Consider the following 17,438-nt stretch of genomic DNA (forward strand, 5'->3'; position numbering starts at 1 on the left):
GAAGCCCCATCAGCTGACTAGGCTCCCATCAGCAAGGACACACCATGTCAGCAAGGACATAGAGGGGTCTCTTAGCCCTAGCAGCTGCAGCTCTGGGTCCTGGCAGCACCCTACAGCTGTCAGGACCCAGAATCCTACAGCTCCAGATGCTGGGTCCCAGCAGCATGCCTCCCAATGCCAGGACCCTGCTGGATCCTGGCAGCTGCAGGGTGTGGATCTCCTAGCCCCAGCAGTGCGTGAAACACTAGAGGCTGAAAAATTGCAGCAACTGTGGTCTCCCAGCCCTGGGAGTTTCGGTTCCACCTATGGCTGGGAGACCACAGTTACTTTGATCTTTCAGCCCCAGAGGTTTCATGCAGCCCCAAAGCTGGGAGACTATGGCAGCTGCAATCTCTCAGCTCTGGGGGTTTCTCACAGCTTTGAGGCTGGGAGATTATAGCAGCTACAATTTCCCAGTCCCAAGGGTTTCACACAGCCCTGAGGCTGTAAAGGTCATAGCAGCTGTGATCTCTCAGTCCTGGGGGTTTTGCACAGCCCCAAGGCTGGGAGATCACAACAGCTGCATCTCCCAGCTACAGAAGTACATGGGGTACTCCCATGGCTGGGAGCCCCTCAGCTGAGGGGGATTGCGCATTAGATCCCATTGCACATGTAGAGGGGCCCCAAGAGACAGAAAATAAATCCTGGATTAATCTTCTAGTTTATGAATTATCCTTAAGATGTATATTGATTAACTCTACAAAATACAAGCAGGAGGGTGGGATACAGCTGTAAGAAGGAAATGAGCTGTGGTGCCAGTATAAATATTAAATGATAAAAATAAACCTATAACACTACAATTTTTCAAGACTGTTTAAACTGTTTTTAAATTTATAAACTGAAACCATCTTTAAGTGATTTATGGAATGGGATTCTATCATTATATAAACTGATACTTGAGTACATGGTAGCTGGTGACTATTTTATATCAAGTAAGATCATGACATCTCAAAAAGCATCAAGACAAACTTGTGGAAAACTGGAATGGAGTCTGTGGCCTTTATACCAGACTGATATGAAAGACTGGGGATAGATTATTACCCCTTCCTGTATTAAAGGCAGTGAAAAGGAAGGTTTTTGGTGAAAAAATAACAAAGGAAAATGAAACACAGCACAACGCAATTCTGGTAGGTTACACAAACCAAAATGTAGGAAAAGCCAAGTCCAAACCTTTTCTTGGAAATATAAGTTTCAACAAAAATGTTGGCAGGAGGACTTCTTTAAGAGAGCAAGATGCTCCAAGATGACCAATACCTTTATAATGCATTTAGCTTTGACACATGAAACCAATTTCAAGGCACTGCTCTGCCTTATTTGGACCGTTAGAGTCTCTTTCTCTCTGGGCATGGGCACACAACTCAGCATGGGGCAAGTGAGGGCAGAAACTTAAAGCCCTGGAGCTTCCATGCACCAAGGGGGATAAGAGCACACATAAACAGACACAGGCAGATCCAGGATTTTATAAAGGGGTATATGGGAACATCCAGTGGTACTGCAAGGGTGGATGCATCTCCTTCTCCCGGGTTCCCCCCACTGGGCAGGTATACCCAGAAGCAGGAGCAGCAGTAGGGACTATTTTTTAAGTCCCTCAATCAGGTAAGAATCTTCCCTAGGGGTGCACCGATACATCGGTTTGATATCAGATTGGTACCAATATAAAGAAAATTGTCTATATAGGATATCAGCCTGATGGGGCTGATTATTTGGTTGATAAATGCCTGTACTGCGTGCAGCCACAGCACAGCATGGAGCAGAGCCAGCAGTATGGAGAGGGAAGGGGCTGCCTCCAGCTGGTAAGTCAGAAGGGGAGGGGGAAAGGAGGGGATGTGAGGGGGCAGATCAACTCCCCCTGCAGTGAGGGAGGGGGAAGGGGCAGGCGCTGCCCAGCCAGGGTGCAGGGGGGTCGCGAGGCACAGCTGCAGCTTGTGCAGTGGGGGTGGTTCCTGCTGCTTCTTGCACCCTGGGAGGGTGGGGGGGGCATGTGCCCCCAGATCTGCATGGCGTGGGGTGGGCTGCAGCTGCAGGGTGGAGCCAGAGCCAGCACTGCATGCCTCTTCTTGCCGGGGGCTGTGCTTGGAGTGGGCTCTGGCAGCACTGGAAAGAGGTTGCAGCTACCCCAAATTTCGCTGCAGCTCAGCTCCCAGCCCCACACCACCACCCAGCACAGCCAGGTTTTTCCCAGTGCTTGAGTGCAGGTGAGGCATTCAGCCAAGGCTGCACTTGGCAGTGCAGGGCTGGGAGTAGAGCTGTGGCAAAATTTGGGGTGGCTTCAGCCTCCTCCTAGCACCACCGGAGCCCGCTCTTAGCCCAGTCCCTGGTAAGAAAAGCCCATGCAGTGCTGGCTTTGGCTCCATCCTGCAGCTGCAGCCTGCCCTGTACCACGCAAATCTGGGGGCACATGCTCCCTGCCCCTCCCCCCAGGGTGCAAGCAGCAGTGGGAGCTGCCCCCATTCCTTGGACCGTGCCTCCATCCCGTGCCCCCTGCCTAGGCAGCACCTGCCTGTGCCCCCTAATCTTTTCCCTCCCTTCCCCTCTCCCTTCCCTTCCTCTCCGTGTTCAGCAACATATCCTCTCCTCTACAGCCCCCCTCTCCCGCCTGCCACTGCCACTGCTCCTAGCTACACCTGCGGCAGGAGAGGAGGAAGGCTCCTGCCCTGGGCTGAGGAGAGAACTGGAATCAGCTGAGGACAGCAACATGGATTCCCTTTCGTAAGCATCTAGTCCCATGTTGGCAGGGAACACCAGGGGGGACTGAGCAGGGAGGAAGAACCCACCATGCGCTGCTATCCCTGGTTGGAGTGGGGCAGGATCAGCTATACAGCTTCTCTGCTGCCACCAGATCAGCATAGACAGCAACAGCAGTAGCCAAGGGAGGAGGAGATGTGAGGGAATAGGACATGCCATGGAGAGGAAAATGGGAAGGATTGGGGATTCTTACTTCCTTCAGGGACTTGAAAAAGGTCTCCAACTCCTGTTCCTGTGGTGTTGACTGAAAGGGTGTGGGGGGGTGCACGCATGCCACCGAGTTTCCTCTGGATCTGACCCTGCAGACTGCTACTGAAGAGCAGATTAGTTATTGCAGTGTTAGTTTCCACCTTGGTTTACTTTGCAAGAACTGATTTATGTACCCATGCCCTCAACCTCTCTTGCTCATACTATTCCAGTTTGTATAAATAATTAGATATTAATTGGGCTGCAGGCCGATGCACATTGATTCTATATCCCAGTGGTTAGGGGTATCCTCATGGGAAATCAGGATTCATTTATTCTACATTCAAATCAGATGAAACAGGGATTTGAAACTACATCTCAAATATTCATAACCACTGGTTTCTTAGCTATTCTGGGTGGGTCTCTCATTTGTAATGTCTTGTTTCCATTCCACCTCAGACTGAAAACTAATTTCAAAACCTTGACATTTTTCATGAAATAAATTTCTTTTTTTCCTGGCCATCTTTATCAGTGCTGGCACCCTTACTCGTATCAACACTGGCAGATCTGTAGTACTCTATGAAAAGGTGGCAGAATTAGAACATAGAGTAAAAAAACTTAATTACATGATATACTATAGAAGAGTGTAAATAACATGTATAATCAGAGTCTGATATGCTAACAAATTATTTTTCATATCAGAAACATATTGTTTTTAGTCGAACATATTCAAGTTCAAATTATAGTTCACAGTTAAATAATTATTGGAAAGCTTTCAAACATGCCATTATAAACACCATAAACCTTATTCCTCTCCCTTTGTGTATATTGTATAAAATATTACTGGACAAAAGTTCAATTTACTCAGCTGACAAAACACACTGGCAAAGGTTTAGTTAAAAGCTTTCAAATAAATGTTTATTTCCTGTGTTTAACTATATGTAACAACATTCTTCCGCTGCAACTTTTATAAGCTCTCTCATAAAACTTAGATCTTGCAGTTGAATAACTTATAGATAAAATAAGAGTTTTAGCATAAAGTAACCAAATGGAATCCTTTTTAAATAAACTTTCGCAGCTGGGCTATTTAATCATGTCCTGAACTGTAGTACATAAGTGAGTTATACACAGTACTAAAAAACTGAGAAGTTTTGTTCAAAGTCCAAATGCAGTGGTGGCCACACTATGCTAATCAATACAGTTTCTCTTGACTAATCAAAATACTTATTTCTGAGACCTTATTTATAACCCAATACCTTGCAGGAGGATCAGTAATTCTTTATGCAAAACTGTCCAGAACAGGCAGCAGTTTATTTAAATGTGTTCCCTTGATGCTACTTCTCTTCCTTGCATCAAAATAACTGTGATAATTAATTCTGAGTCTCTAACAGTGACAGTGAAGTACCGGTGGAGAATTACATTTAATTTGAACAGCTTCTGACACTAATGCACTCCTTTGTCTGTGCAGAATCACACCATTTAACTGACAGCATCTGTTACTGCAGAGATGGTTTTAAAAAGGTTTAGGTGGATCTTGATTCTGGACCTTGATCCTGAAGTATTTCAGTTATTTTCACTGGCCATATGCAGACATTCAGTTTCTCCTGGGAGAGTTGCTGCTTTCTCAGGAGAACCTACCAATGTTCAGGATTTTTCTGCCAGAGCAGAAATTGACCACTGCAGGAGAAAAATAACCTGGGAACAACCACGATTAAATCACTCCTGGGAGAGTTTCTGCTGGGAGAGCAAAAGTCCGTACAAATTACCCCTCTGAGAGAAACTAAAACACAATCCTTCAGCATCCCAGGGTACTTTGCTTTCCTCTCCCTGCCCCTGTCCCTGCCCCCAGGAGACAGTGTATTGTTCACTAGACTCTACTATTCCAACCCTGCAGGGAGCAGAACACCCCCTTCACAATGTTATAGTATGCTTCAGGAAGACAGGCTGATTCTGAGCAGTCTGGTTCAGCCAATATAGGCTTCCTGTGCACCACTGCCATCTGTTGCCAGGCAAAGTAAGAGCCTGAGGTGTGCGCCCAGGGGGCCCCTGGCTGCAAAGCATCAACTCTGCAACCTCTCTGCGCTTCAAGCAATGAGCATTCAAATATTCACTTTAGAAAATGGATCTCTTTTTAGTAATTGGATTATCCTAACTCACAAGATACCAAACATGCTCCCATTAAAGACAGACAGAAGAAAACACTACCAAACTTATGTAACAAAAACACCTTATTCAGTAATGAATATAAAGAACAATGTGAAAACTTGAAGCATCTTGTGGGATTAGGATCAAAATACTCTTTAGAAAAAATTGTTTGGCAATATGACAGGACAGTGTTTGATATAAAAGCTATGTTCTCTCCAGCTCTATTGCTGTAAACAGCAAACAAAAAAGACACTGCCAATAAAAAAAACCCTCTTGTATTTAGCTCATCTTATTTTACAAACAACACCAATTATTTTATTTTTAACAATTTTATATTAATTTACTTTTGCTTATACTTTGTGCTACTGGTATTTATTTCTTTATTCTATACATCACACTCAGCTTGGGTAAGAAAAATAGACTCTCTTTTGTTCCTAGTCAATTTTACTTTCTGGCCTTCTTGCACTAGCAAAATATTGTCTGAATTAACCACCTAAAAAGCTGTATTTAAATTTTAAAGCTTGATATCACCAATATAAGCATATATATATATATATTCATCTTAGATTTCATTACTCCCTTTACCACTGTTTCATTAAAAAATTAATTTAAGACTAAAAGTTATTTGACAATGCCCCCTTAGAAATGCAGAACTGCATTATAACTTTTCAAAGGTACAATACTATAGTAGGTAGAACCAATAAATAAGACTTCTAAACTTGTGATTCTACAGAGAAAAAAAAATAAATGGCTCACCTTTATATATAAAGGCTCCCTAAGATGATCAACAAGAATGCAAGTTTTTTCCTCCCACACAGGATTGAGGTTCTTGTGTATTGTTTTACTTCTAAACACTTCTTTTCCTCCAATTTTAAACTTGACATATGGATCGCTGGTCCCTGTTAAAGAGAGACACATTGATCCAAATTAAATGTGTCCCTTTTGTGTGCAAAGGAAATTCGATTACCCTAAAAAGAATACAATATCACTGATGATATGAATTTTTAGATAAAAGTAAACAGTTGATAGAGAAAAAAATAAAATTATAAAATTATCATCTTTGTTTAGTCACTTAAAAAATTTATTTTACACAGTGCAATTACTTAAAACAGGAATACTGCCTTTCTCTAAAAAATACATAGCACTAATATCCTTAAGTGCATGCCTATGTGGCCTCCCCACTGTTTGAAATCCAAAGTTATGGGGTCCAGCAGCAAAATCCTGAATCCTGAGTTTACTGGGAGCTTTGCCACTTGCCCTTGATCCATTCATCTAGTATTCATTCATTTTCAATTAACTATGTATTTAAATAGCTTTATGCTTTATGTGTGTGACTGTTCTTTTAACCTTCCTATCTTAATCTTACCTCCTGAATCAAAAGTGCCTTCCCCCATGATAGTTTATAGCAGTATTTTTTACATTAAAAAATATCCAGTTCAACTTTCTGCTTGGAAGAAAATATTCAGAAATTTCTAAACCAGTAAACATTATGATAACCTTTATGCAGTAATTGAAAGCAATTTGATTGGAAAATTAAGGGTGAAATACTGGCCCAGTAAAATAAAAGGGCAGAACTCCTATTGATTTCATTATGCCCATTTTGTTTTCAGTACTATAAGTAGAACTGGGGCTTACAGCCCCACTTCCTGCCTCCAACTACTCTCACAAAGTAACAACCCATACTCAAGGGTTGATTCAGAGGGTTGTGGTCCCTACCTTTTAAACCATGTTGAGCACCTGGAGACTTTATGTCTCCAAAGTAGGTAGGAATGCTTCTCAGCATCCTTTTCCTTTCCCTCTGTGCCTAGTGATACCTTTTCATCCCTCCCAATTCCTCCCCTGCCCCACCTGCCATTGCTGCATCCCCCAGCTGACCTGGAGACAGGGGGTCCAAAGCTACTCCAGTAAGCTTGCACAGAGAGCCAGGCTCAGATGGGAACAGCAGCAGTAGCCACAGTGGGCAGGTTCCCCCTCTCTCACCACTTACCAGCATCAGAACAGATGCAGGGAGGGGAACTGGAGTGTGGTAGGAGAGGCCAGGGCAGCAGTGGAGGTAGGCAGGTCTCCCTGTGCCCAGAAGTGTAAGTACAAAGGATTGGGAGGGAGGGTGGGGAATGGAAGGGAAGGAGAGAGAAGGTGCTGCTGAGTATGCAGGAGAAGGGAAGGGGTGTCAAGTGCAGGGAGAAGGGGAGGATTCTTACCTCATTCGGGGACTTAAAAAAAAAAAGTTCCTAGTTGCTGCTCCTGTGAGATGGTCTGTACCCAGTGGGTGGGGAGGTTGGGAGTGGGGACATGCCACCACCCCAGCAATGCCCATATGCCTATATTTAAAATCTTGGATCCACCTGTACCCATACTCCTACACAGACACATACCCATACATGCTGGGTTAGGGTCAGTATATAAGTGCATCTCTCCCTTTCCCTGGAAATATCCAAATTCCTGCAAGTGTAATTTATGCTACATGCACATCATTCTCACAAGGTATATACGTGCTCCTATAGCACTAGGCTCAGGCATTCTTAGAAAGGGACCTAATTAGAAAATTACCAGCAGTTTTGGTTGGCATGCTTAAGTTGCGTGTAGTTTTATATTTTTAAAATGTTGCTAAGGTTACTTTTGCTGGGCAGAAAATCCACATGAAGGTAACAAGAGACATGGGCACGCAGGCATGATTACAAATTCAGTCTAGTTTTGTCTATATAACAGTGTCAGGATGAGGCTGAGGTGCCTGAGCTAACTAAACAGAACAGTCTTGACCAATATCGACAAGGCTGAATGGTTATAAACCCCTGCAAGACCATTTCAGGCTAGACATAAGGAAAAATTTCTTCACTGTTCGAGCCCCCAAGGTCTGGAATAGCCTACCATCAGAGGTGGTTCAAGCACCTACACTGAACGCCTTCAAGAGCAAATTGGGTGCTTATCTTGCTGGGATCCTATGACACCAGCTGACTTCCTGCCCTTTGGGCAGGGGGTTGGACTTCATGATCTTTCAAGGTCCCTTCCAGCCCTAATGTCTATGGAATCTATGAAATACGTTGGTTTTTTTGTCAGACCTCCCCCTATGAGCAATTAGGTTTTTTTCCTGGATTAGTTGTAAGGACTATTTCTTGATATAATTGACTACAACACTGACCAATGAACTGTCATATAAGAAATGTTGTACTGTATCTGCTCTACAAACTGATTTTGACTAAGTTCCCTCCTTTGCAAAGGAAGGACTCAAAATAGCACGAGTACTACCAATACATTATTCTAACAAAGTACCTCCAGTGTGGACACAGCTAAACTAGCCAAGTTGTACTTTGTACCAGTATATAATAAAAATACTCTCCATGAACGAAACAACTACATTGTTCAAAATGCAGTTTTGCTAGTACAGCTGCGTTTACACTAAGAATTTACTGCTGGATCAGCCATGCCAGTGGCACCTCTTCAAAATCCAGACTAACATAGGGATGCAAACATAAGTCTGTTATATAGACACAGACTAAATCATTCTGGGCACTAGCTCTTTTCTGGTATCTTTTACACAGTATCACTGAGAGTCTTCAAAGGCTATTTTAGGAAACTATTGTGGATGCCAGTGGTCAAAGGTGATATCTCATTAATATATACATTCCGAATAGTGGCAATTGCATCGTGCTAAATTCCTGTTTTGATGGTACTATGAAGTAGCATTTAAATGTAGAGTTCACAAAGCAAACATTGTTTTTCCTATATATATATATGCTAATTAAAAAAGTATTACAACTATTCGAAACATGAAGAATGGAAAGTGTGTGTAAAATGCCAAAAAGTACTAAATAGCATTTTGTTTTCACTTGCTCTTTAAAAGTTAAATTAATTTTAATGACTGACTGCAAGAACTGCAAGTAGTTTTCTCATTTCTCTATCAGTCAGCTGTTAGCAAGAGTGAACTTGTGTTCATCTCATTTTGATCTAAGCTCATTGTAAAATAACTGTTTCTATCTGTCAGAAATAACAGCTAAATTAGTATGCATAACACTTCTGATTTGATTTCTATTGTAGTCATGATTTTTATCCTGCAAAGTTAGTTATTAAATTATTTTGTAAAACAATATATGAAGTCCCTTGTGAGGACCCTTCCAGCCCTATTTTCCTATGATTTCTTGAAGACACTTGGCCAGGACGGCTTACTTGGGGATGCTCCTGCTTTGAACAGGGGGTTAGACTAAGTGACTTTGGGGTCCCATCCAGCCCTACTTTCCTATGATTTCTGTATCAATAAGATGTGAAGACTGTATCACCTAAGCTTTTTACAGTCTTCTGTTTAGCCACAAGATGGCACTATTATTTACCTAAACACACTTTCCTTTTGTAAACCTGTATGATACAAGCAACCTCAAATTTTAGTCAAGTTTCAGGTCTAAACTCATTTTTTTATGATAGGATCATAGTTGTATTAGCAACACAAAGTTTGCAATAAAAAAATACCTGGTCACCTCATTTCTTCATTCTTTCAACACAGTGAAAGTTATCAGGGCAGACATCATTTTTTAATTTGTTCAGTATGGTCGCAGAGCATTGTGGGTGTAACTAGTAATAACAAAAATAGTAATATTAGCTAAAAAGAGTTTAATCTTGTGTCCTAAATAAATCCTGATTGCCTTACTCTTTAGTGTGCTCTGTACAAGTTGTATATCTAACTGTTGTCTTTCATCATAGAAAAACCTGAATTTCAGTAATACTCCATGCATAAAGTTATCAGGAAACTTTTGGAAAGAAGCAGCTTGATCAAGAAAAAAGTATTCTGTTATAGAAATACATTTTTCAATGTGTGGAAATGCAGGAGTCATTTCCTGGAGGGGCAATTTCCTCCCAAAATGAAGCACAAATTTAGCATTAACATGGGGCCAAAATTAATCTCTTTCAGAGCAATGCTCCTGCCTGAAGCAAACTTCAGTCAGAATTTGGTCCAATAAACTGCAAGCATAAGTGTTTAAAAGCTATTTCAGAATTTGATTTAGAGTGTTGTTAGTTAAAAGCAATGAAGTTGTGTTTTTCAAGCACCAGTATTTATGAGCTCCTTTCAGTAACAGATCTTCCTCCATTTGTGAATTCCAAACAGAAAGATCAACATGTAGTTATAACAAAGAAACTAATTTTGAAAACAGACTGACCAAGCACAAAATCCTGCTAATGTGTGATGTGTTTCGAAAGAACCTTGTCGATTGTTTTTCCAACATTATACTGTCAAGCATTAACATTACTGGCCAGTCCTACACCCACAGTTCCCAATGATTTGATACTATAGGACCTGATGTTGCAAACACTCGTGCACATGTACAACTATTTATAGATTTGACTAATTCCATTTGGTTAAGTGTATGTGAGGTCATTATTCAGTATTAAGGGTTTTTTTTAAGAGAAATAAAAATTAACTCCAGATGTTCCCCACTTTATAAGTAATTACCCAATTCAAGAGTTCTACAGAATAATTTTAAATGATATGATATGCTAGCATGCTTTTTTTGCTGTCGAAGAAAATACGAGATTTTTAATTTGTTTCGTTTTTTAACACTAACTGTAAGATAAACGGTAACTGATTATGAATTTCCTCCATTTTTCCGCAGCTGTTTAACTGTGTCACTTCTGAGAACATTCATTCGAACCTTCACTTGTGGGTCTGAGCATATAGTACTTAGTTTTTTTTCAAATCACCTTGCTGATATTCTGCTGAGCAAAGCAACGGCATTTCTAAAGGCAGTAACGATTCTTTGCACAAGATGGCAGTCTCTCTTTTCCAAAAAGCCATCATTTTAGTTGAAGAAAATGTAAAACACAGTATATGTTAAGAGGAACAAAAACAGAGTTTTTGACCAATTCTTCAAAATAAATTATTGACCTATCTTGTCATCTGTTATCCACTAACATACATGGAGAATCCAAAAGAACTACTGGGTCTAATTTTTCTCTGACTACAGGTATGTATTTCCCACTTCTGTTAGTTAAATATGGTACATAAGTACAGAAAAAAATTAAAAAGAAACTAGCCTCTCCAGCTATACCAGTAACAAATATTAAATATATTTTATCAGTGGGAGAAAAAAACATTTTTTTTAAACTGACATTAAGAAAGGAGGATAGAAGGAATTATACATTGGTCTGATTTTGATACCTAGGAAAGAGACTGAGAATATCAACATTTATTTCCTACGGGTCTGGAAATTTAGAAGTAGGACATGTGGTGGTTCTATGAGCTACAACAATTCACACTACCACCATTTTCCTTCTGCCAAATTTCAAGACCTGTGTGGAATTGCATGGGCCAGATGACATGGTTCCATAAGCTGAACCTTCGGCATCCCTAATCAAGAGGATAGCAAGCAATAAGTAATAACCAACATGGATGTGTCAACAGCAAGTCAGGCTAACCAATTTAATTTCTTTCTATGACAAGTTGATGGGCTTGTAGATTCAGGGGTTGGGGAACACTGAATGCAATACACCTCAGCTTTAGTATGGCTTTTGATACAGTCTCACAACCTTCTCACTAAATAAGATAAAGAAATACAGTCTAGTTTAAACTCCTGTGAGGATGGTGCAACTGGTTTGGCAGTCATGTTCAAAGGGTAGTCAGCAATGGCTTAATGTTAAAGTTGGAGGAAGTACCAAGAGGGGATCCCCAGTATTGTTTAATATCCTCATAAATAGCTTGGTTTGATGGAACTAAATGTAAATCTGTGTACGACACCCCACTAGGGTAGCAGACACTTCAGAGAACAGGGCAAGGTATTCCTAGGGCCTCAATACATTGGAAAAATGGTCTGAAATGAAACAGATGAAATTTAGTAAGGACAAGTACAAACCACTATACTTAGGAAGGAACAAAAGGGTTCCAAGGGTTATAGTGGATCACAAACTGAAAATCGATCAACAGTGTAATATTCTGCAAGATATTAAGTGCACTAGCATTTATTAACAGGAATTCGTTCTTCCACATTGTTTCACACTAATGAGGCTTCTCTGACTGATCACTGACCGGACTTTAAGGGTACATACAGACATTCAGGGAAGTTAGACTGTGTTAAAAATGGCGAACCAATCAAACTTAGTTCACACAGGTGCAGACCTTATACTTAGATCCCTAGTTAATCTAAGGCCCAACTACAGAGAAATACGGGAAGTTTAGATTCATCTACATATGGCCAACCCAATCTAAGTTACCTGTACCTCTGAGGTAGTCTAACTTAGATTGGGTCTGGTGAGACTGATCTAACTAATTTTCTGTACAGTTCACAGCTCAGCCCTGGGACTGTGAAAGCCCAGTTGCTGGTCTTGGCCCTGGCCCCAAAGACCAGAGCTGTGCCTTTCCTACTGTCCCCCCTGGCACCAACCTTCCACCCCACTGCCAGATGGACAGCCCCCCACAGATCAGCTAGCAGCCCTGCGCCCACCGAATGCCCCATCCCACGAGCTACTCCTGGTGCTGGTTTTACTAGCGTCTGCCAGTGCCAGGAGCCAAAGAAGTTGGGGTGAGGGGAGGAGCAGGCAGGATGGTGGGGGAATGGTTTGCCAGAGGGCTCTGTTAGTCTGAGAATGGAGGGAGGGGTCAAAGGTCTAAAAATAGCCCTTGGCCCTGATGGTGGATGGGGGGAGAGCCACCCTACCCCTACCAAGCCTTCCCGAGGACTCCACTACTTCCCTAATCCAGCTAAACCCTCTCAGACCACCCCAACTCCCCTGCAGACCCCACTTTCTCCCCCAGTCTCCCAGGAGGAATTTTACACTGCTCCATCATTCCCCACTGCAGACCCTGCTTGTCCCATCATCCCCCCCAAATCCCCATATCCCTACTTACCTTAGATCAGGTGGCCATTTTTAATTCAATCTAATCCCCCCAACCTCCCCAAATGTTTGTATATACCCTAAGATATGGACAAATCAGAAAGATCCCAGCATAGAGAGAAATTAGAGGTCTAGAAAACATGATAAGGAAAGGTTGCAGGAACTGGGATTATTTGGTCTACAGAAGGGATGATAAAGTAGAGATTTTGAAAAAAGGTTAGTACAGAAGATCATCAGGGCTAGGGACAGAAGTTACACATAATCAGAAAGTGGTTTAAATCTGTAACGAAGCAGAAGCTCAGTGCACAAAAGCCAGTTTCAAAATGGCTGAAACTGGTTTAAGATAAATCTGGTGGAATGTAGTATCAGACTGAATTGATTTGGGTCAAACCGGTTTATGAAATTTCTGGCCCAGACCCCTTCCTGATGCAAGTTAAATCACAGTCCCCTAACATCCCAGCATGCTTTGCAGCCCTAGGCTAGGCAGTGCCATCTGCTCCAGAGACCAGGGCTGGCTCCGCCCCTCTGCTCCCAAGCTGGAGCAATGAGGTCTGGATGACAAGGGGGTGGGGGTGGGGGGGAAGGCGAGCCCAGCTGGGGTTACAGTGGACAACTGGGCTATGTATAGACAGTCAAAAAGCCTAGGGCTGAACTGATTCAGTCTTTACAGGTTAATCTAAACTACAGAAACAAAGTTGAAACAGAAATGAACAGACATTTACTTTTGATTCAGGAAATGCAGCCACATGCCTGCAGTGGCTCAGGCCAGAAGCCAGGGGGTGCTAAAGCACAACTCTCTGGCATGTAGCCAGCATGGGCTATGTGTTTGCTTACTCTTCCTGCTGCCCCCAAAGGTCTCTAGGATTTGCCGTCCAAAATTACAGTAGCAGAACTCTGCAGGGTTGCTCATCACTTCCTTTTCCTGCTTCCAGGCGCCTCTGGGATTTATAGTCCATGGTAGCAGCCAGCAGTAAGTCTGAGCAGGGGAAGAGGTGTTTAACCCTCCTCCTTGGCCCCAGACCTCAGCCAGGGTTTGCTGGAGGGGAGGGAAAGCCCACCCTCCACAGTCTGGGCTATGTCCCCAGCTGGGCTTGCCCTCCCTCACCCCCTTGTCAGCCAGCCCTCACCGTTAAGAAAATGTTTCATACTTTTATAGCAATGCTATGTGAACTGTATATGACAACAGAAGCTCATATCTGAAACAATATCTGTAAATCATCTTTGGGTTCAATCCTCCAAAATATCAAATCCCCACACTCACAACAGCTTCAATGTAATTTTAAGATACTCAGCACATACCCAATTCATAATCTGATCCTTCAAGCACAAACAAATTGAGGTCCTGGGGTCCTCTTTAGTTGAGATTTAAAGCAGGAGTCAGCAGCATAGAGTCCATGGGCTGGATGCAGTCCACATGGCCACTGGATCTGGTCTGCAGATACTGGGTTTTGAAGGCAGGCGCTTTACCTGTGAGGTGGCTGGGAGATGGGGCAGTGGTGGATGGATCCTAACATCAACCCTTTCACCTCTGACTTGAGTGGAGCCATTCAAGCCCACAGGCGGAAAAGGTTGGCAACCGTGTATTTACAGGGTTTGAACATCAACATTCTCAATTTGGCTTAAATCCTTTATGTTGAAATTGTACTTGGAGATTTTTTGGATTTTTGTAGTTATTTATTTATTTGTTTTATTTTTTAAAGCAGTCTTTTTTAGTACTTTAGTTGTCAGGTCTTCGAGGCAAGGTTTGGTTAGTGTTCTGATATCAGACAGCATAAAACAAAGCACATCAGGCTCAAATGCAGAGCAGATTTGCTTGGAAGCCTTCTGCTTCCCGCCCCCGCCCCATGGAGCAAGCTGGAGTAAATATGCTAAGGGCATGTCTACATAAGCAGTTTACAGTGGTGAAATTTGGGCTGTGTTGATATAAAAAGATCCATCTTAACATCATGCCTTATGATGATATAATTGGAAAATAGCAGTGTTATTTGTAGCAAATGGCATCACAATAATGGTCATGTGGTCACGTCTATGTTCTGAATTATTTGGTACTCCTGCAGAACAGCAAATGCAATCGCTACCTTGGCCTCTTCCAGATGTCCTCTCTCCCTCACTCCATTATATAATGCTGTATATGTGCTCTCAATTAGGACCCTACCTCCCCAGCGTGAAAGGTAATATAACACAACAGCATGCGTTCTGCAGCAAGCAGCCAGCCAGCCACCACTAACCATCTGTGGTAGTTAGGGAGGTTCCCCGTCTTACAGATCCAAATCAAATGGGAGGAATGATGAAAATGATATAAAATATCCAGAGGCATCCAACACTAAGACGAGGTTCTGGGGATGCCTCTCAAGTTCATAGTATGGAAAAAAAAATCTGGTACCACAGAAACTGAACAAAGACCAATAACTGCTTATGATTTTCCTCACCTTACAAAGTCTGCATCAGAGTTTTTCACATCTTTTAAAGACACCAATGTCAAGTGACAATAAAGGGAGGACGAGGGAACAGAGGAGGAGATATTTGGTGAACTTCTGTAAGTCTCTAAGAAATGTGGGAAGGCAGGTAAGAAGCCGACAGTATTCGTCAGTGATGAGAGGCAAACACATACAGAAGCCTCTCAGTGCTTGTCTTAAAATAAAATAGCAGTAGATTCTGGCACGGACAAGGACGAGTGCACCCAGCCGTGCCCCACCCAGCGGTAGCAGCAGGCATACTCCACACCTAGATATACATCAGTGAAGCTGTTTTGGGGCCATTCCTCTACACCTCTTTTTGAGACCTGCATCTCCAGCATGTCTCAGAGCAGGTGCAGGGAAATAGCCAGTGAGAACTCATTGGCAAATAGCTGGGTGTGGAGCATGCAAGTGGTTATGGGAGGGCAGGGTACTCTTGTACCTCCTAGAGCTGTGATTCACTGTCACTATCATGTACACAAGCCCTCAGTTTTCAAGAAAGTGAAAAGGCTCAATCTTATCAACAATCTCATGGAACCTCATGGACCTTATGGATCACGACGGTGGATGTTGAAACCAAGGACATGAGAGATATGGACATAGAGGTTCTTGCTTGTGTCTAATGGAAATAGAGTGATTACTGGGCAAGCACCCCCTGTCAAAGCTACCACTCACCTCCCTCCTCAGCACCTCAATACTTTCACACCAGACTTGAGCTTCATTAAGCCCCATTTCTACAGACACTGGAGAAGTTGTATTAGGAAAGTGACATGCTACAGCTCCTTCCAGTCTGGCAGTGCAAACAGTAACCCTGGGAGCTGAGATCCTTTACTGTCTTCAACCCAAACATGAGATGGGGAAGCCATTCTGAGGCAGCCCAAGATTCCCAAACCATAGGTCGTCATGGCCGTGACAGCCAAAGCTCCAAGGATGTGAACCAAAATGCTCCTTTCTTTAATTTAAAACCTGTCAGCAATTTTTGTCATGTCAGGAAAATCCATTTGTAAAATTCACAAGGAACTAAACAAAAGTTGCTAAGGCCTGTCTAATGAGTACTCTTCTAACAATATGCCTAGGCACACAAACTGTCCATGCTGACAAGCAGAAATTACACAACATTATGAATTCATGAAGGCATGCACAATAAATCCTGCAGAGTTATAATATACAACCCCTTGCCCCCAGCTGACTAATTTTATATAAAATGAGTAGAGGTGTAGAAAAAAATGCCAATCTAGCACCTCACAGCAAAAAATATCCTGCACACCCCAGCAGGTTGTGACTGTAGTAGTACTGCCATGCAGCACAAACTATAACAAGCAAATAAGAGTGTTAAGCAAGGCACATGTCCAAATTATGTTTTTCCTTTAAAGAAAGTTCAAAAGCAGCCCTGATTGATTGCCCTGGTGACTGTCACTGAAGTAGTCCTATCTTGTGACCTGCATCAGACAATCTGAAAAAACCCTCTCAACTTCTGCCTCCCAACTCTGCAAGATTCTTCTCCTTGCACTGTACAGCTCATAATTATAATTCAAGGCAGGTATTGCTCAGCTACTTTAAACTTTCCAGTTACCAACTACCCTTTAATTTCACAAAAGCTGTCAACCTGGTTGTCTACCATCATTCTCTTCTATGATCCTATGTCCAAAAGAAGGCTTCATTGGCTACAGAACTAAAAGCAAGCAGGAACTTCCAGGACTGCTGATGCTGTTAGTTTCTATTGTGTTAATTGTGCTAGCAAGCCACCTTTCTTTGTTGGAAAAAAACAAGTGAAAGTTCCTGAAAATTCTAGCATCATGAACTTTTCCAAATCATGTTGCATAAATGTTGGTGAATTTATTCCCATGGTCAGCCAGACCTTGGGGTGCAAGGAACTATTTTGTGAACTAATGTTATGAACAATACTGTAACTTCTGTTTCCAGCATGGGGGCATACAAGAGGAATATGGACTCCAACAGATTCCACTGTAGCTGGGAAAACCCATGCATACAAAGCTTTAAATACCTCCTAAGGACTAGCAAGCCTTACAACACTGCAAGAACCCCAAAAGT

At 42.4% G+C, this 17,438-nt stretch overlaps 1 protein-coding gene across 3 annotated transcripts in view; it reads right to left on the reverse strand.

The window, feature by feature from the left end:
- The window catches only part of MCTP1 (multiple C2 and transmembrane domain containing 1), a 339,066-nt gene that overhangs the window by 249,497 nt on the left and 72,131 nt on the right, over positions 1–17,438 (reverse strand). For all 3 annotated transcript variants that reach the window (XM_019532386.1, XM_019532387.1, XM_019532385.1), the window contains exon 3: positions 5,872–6,014. In XM_019532386.1, the coding sequence (XP_019387931.1) occupies positions 5,872–6,014 (143 nt within the window). The remainder of the gene's footprint in view (positions 1–5,871; positions 6,015–17,438) is intronic.

This window comes from Crocodylus porosus, unplaced genomic scaffold (genome assembly GCF_001723895.1).
Source record: "Crocodylus porosus isolate Cpor-Errol unplaced genomic scaffold, CroPor_comp1, whole genome shotgun sequence".
Classification (NCBI taxonomy): Eukaryota; Metazoa; Chordata; order Crocodylia; family Crocodylidae; genus Crocodylus; species Crocodylus porosus.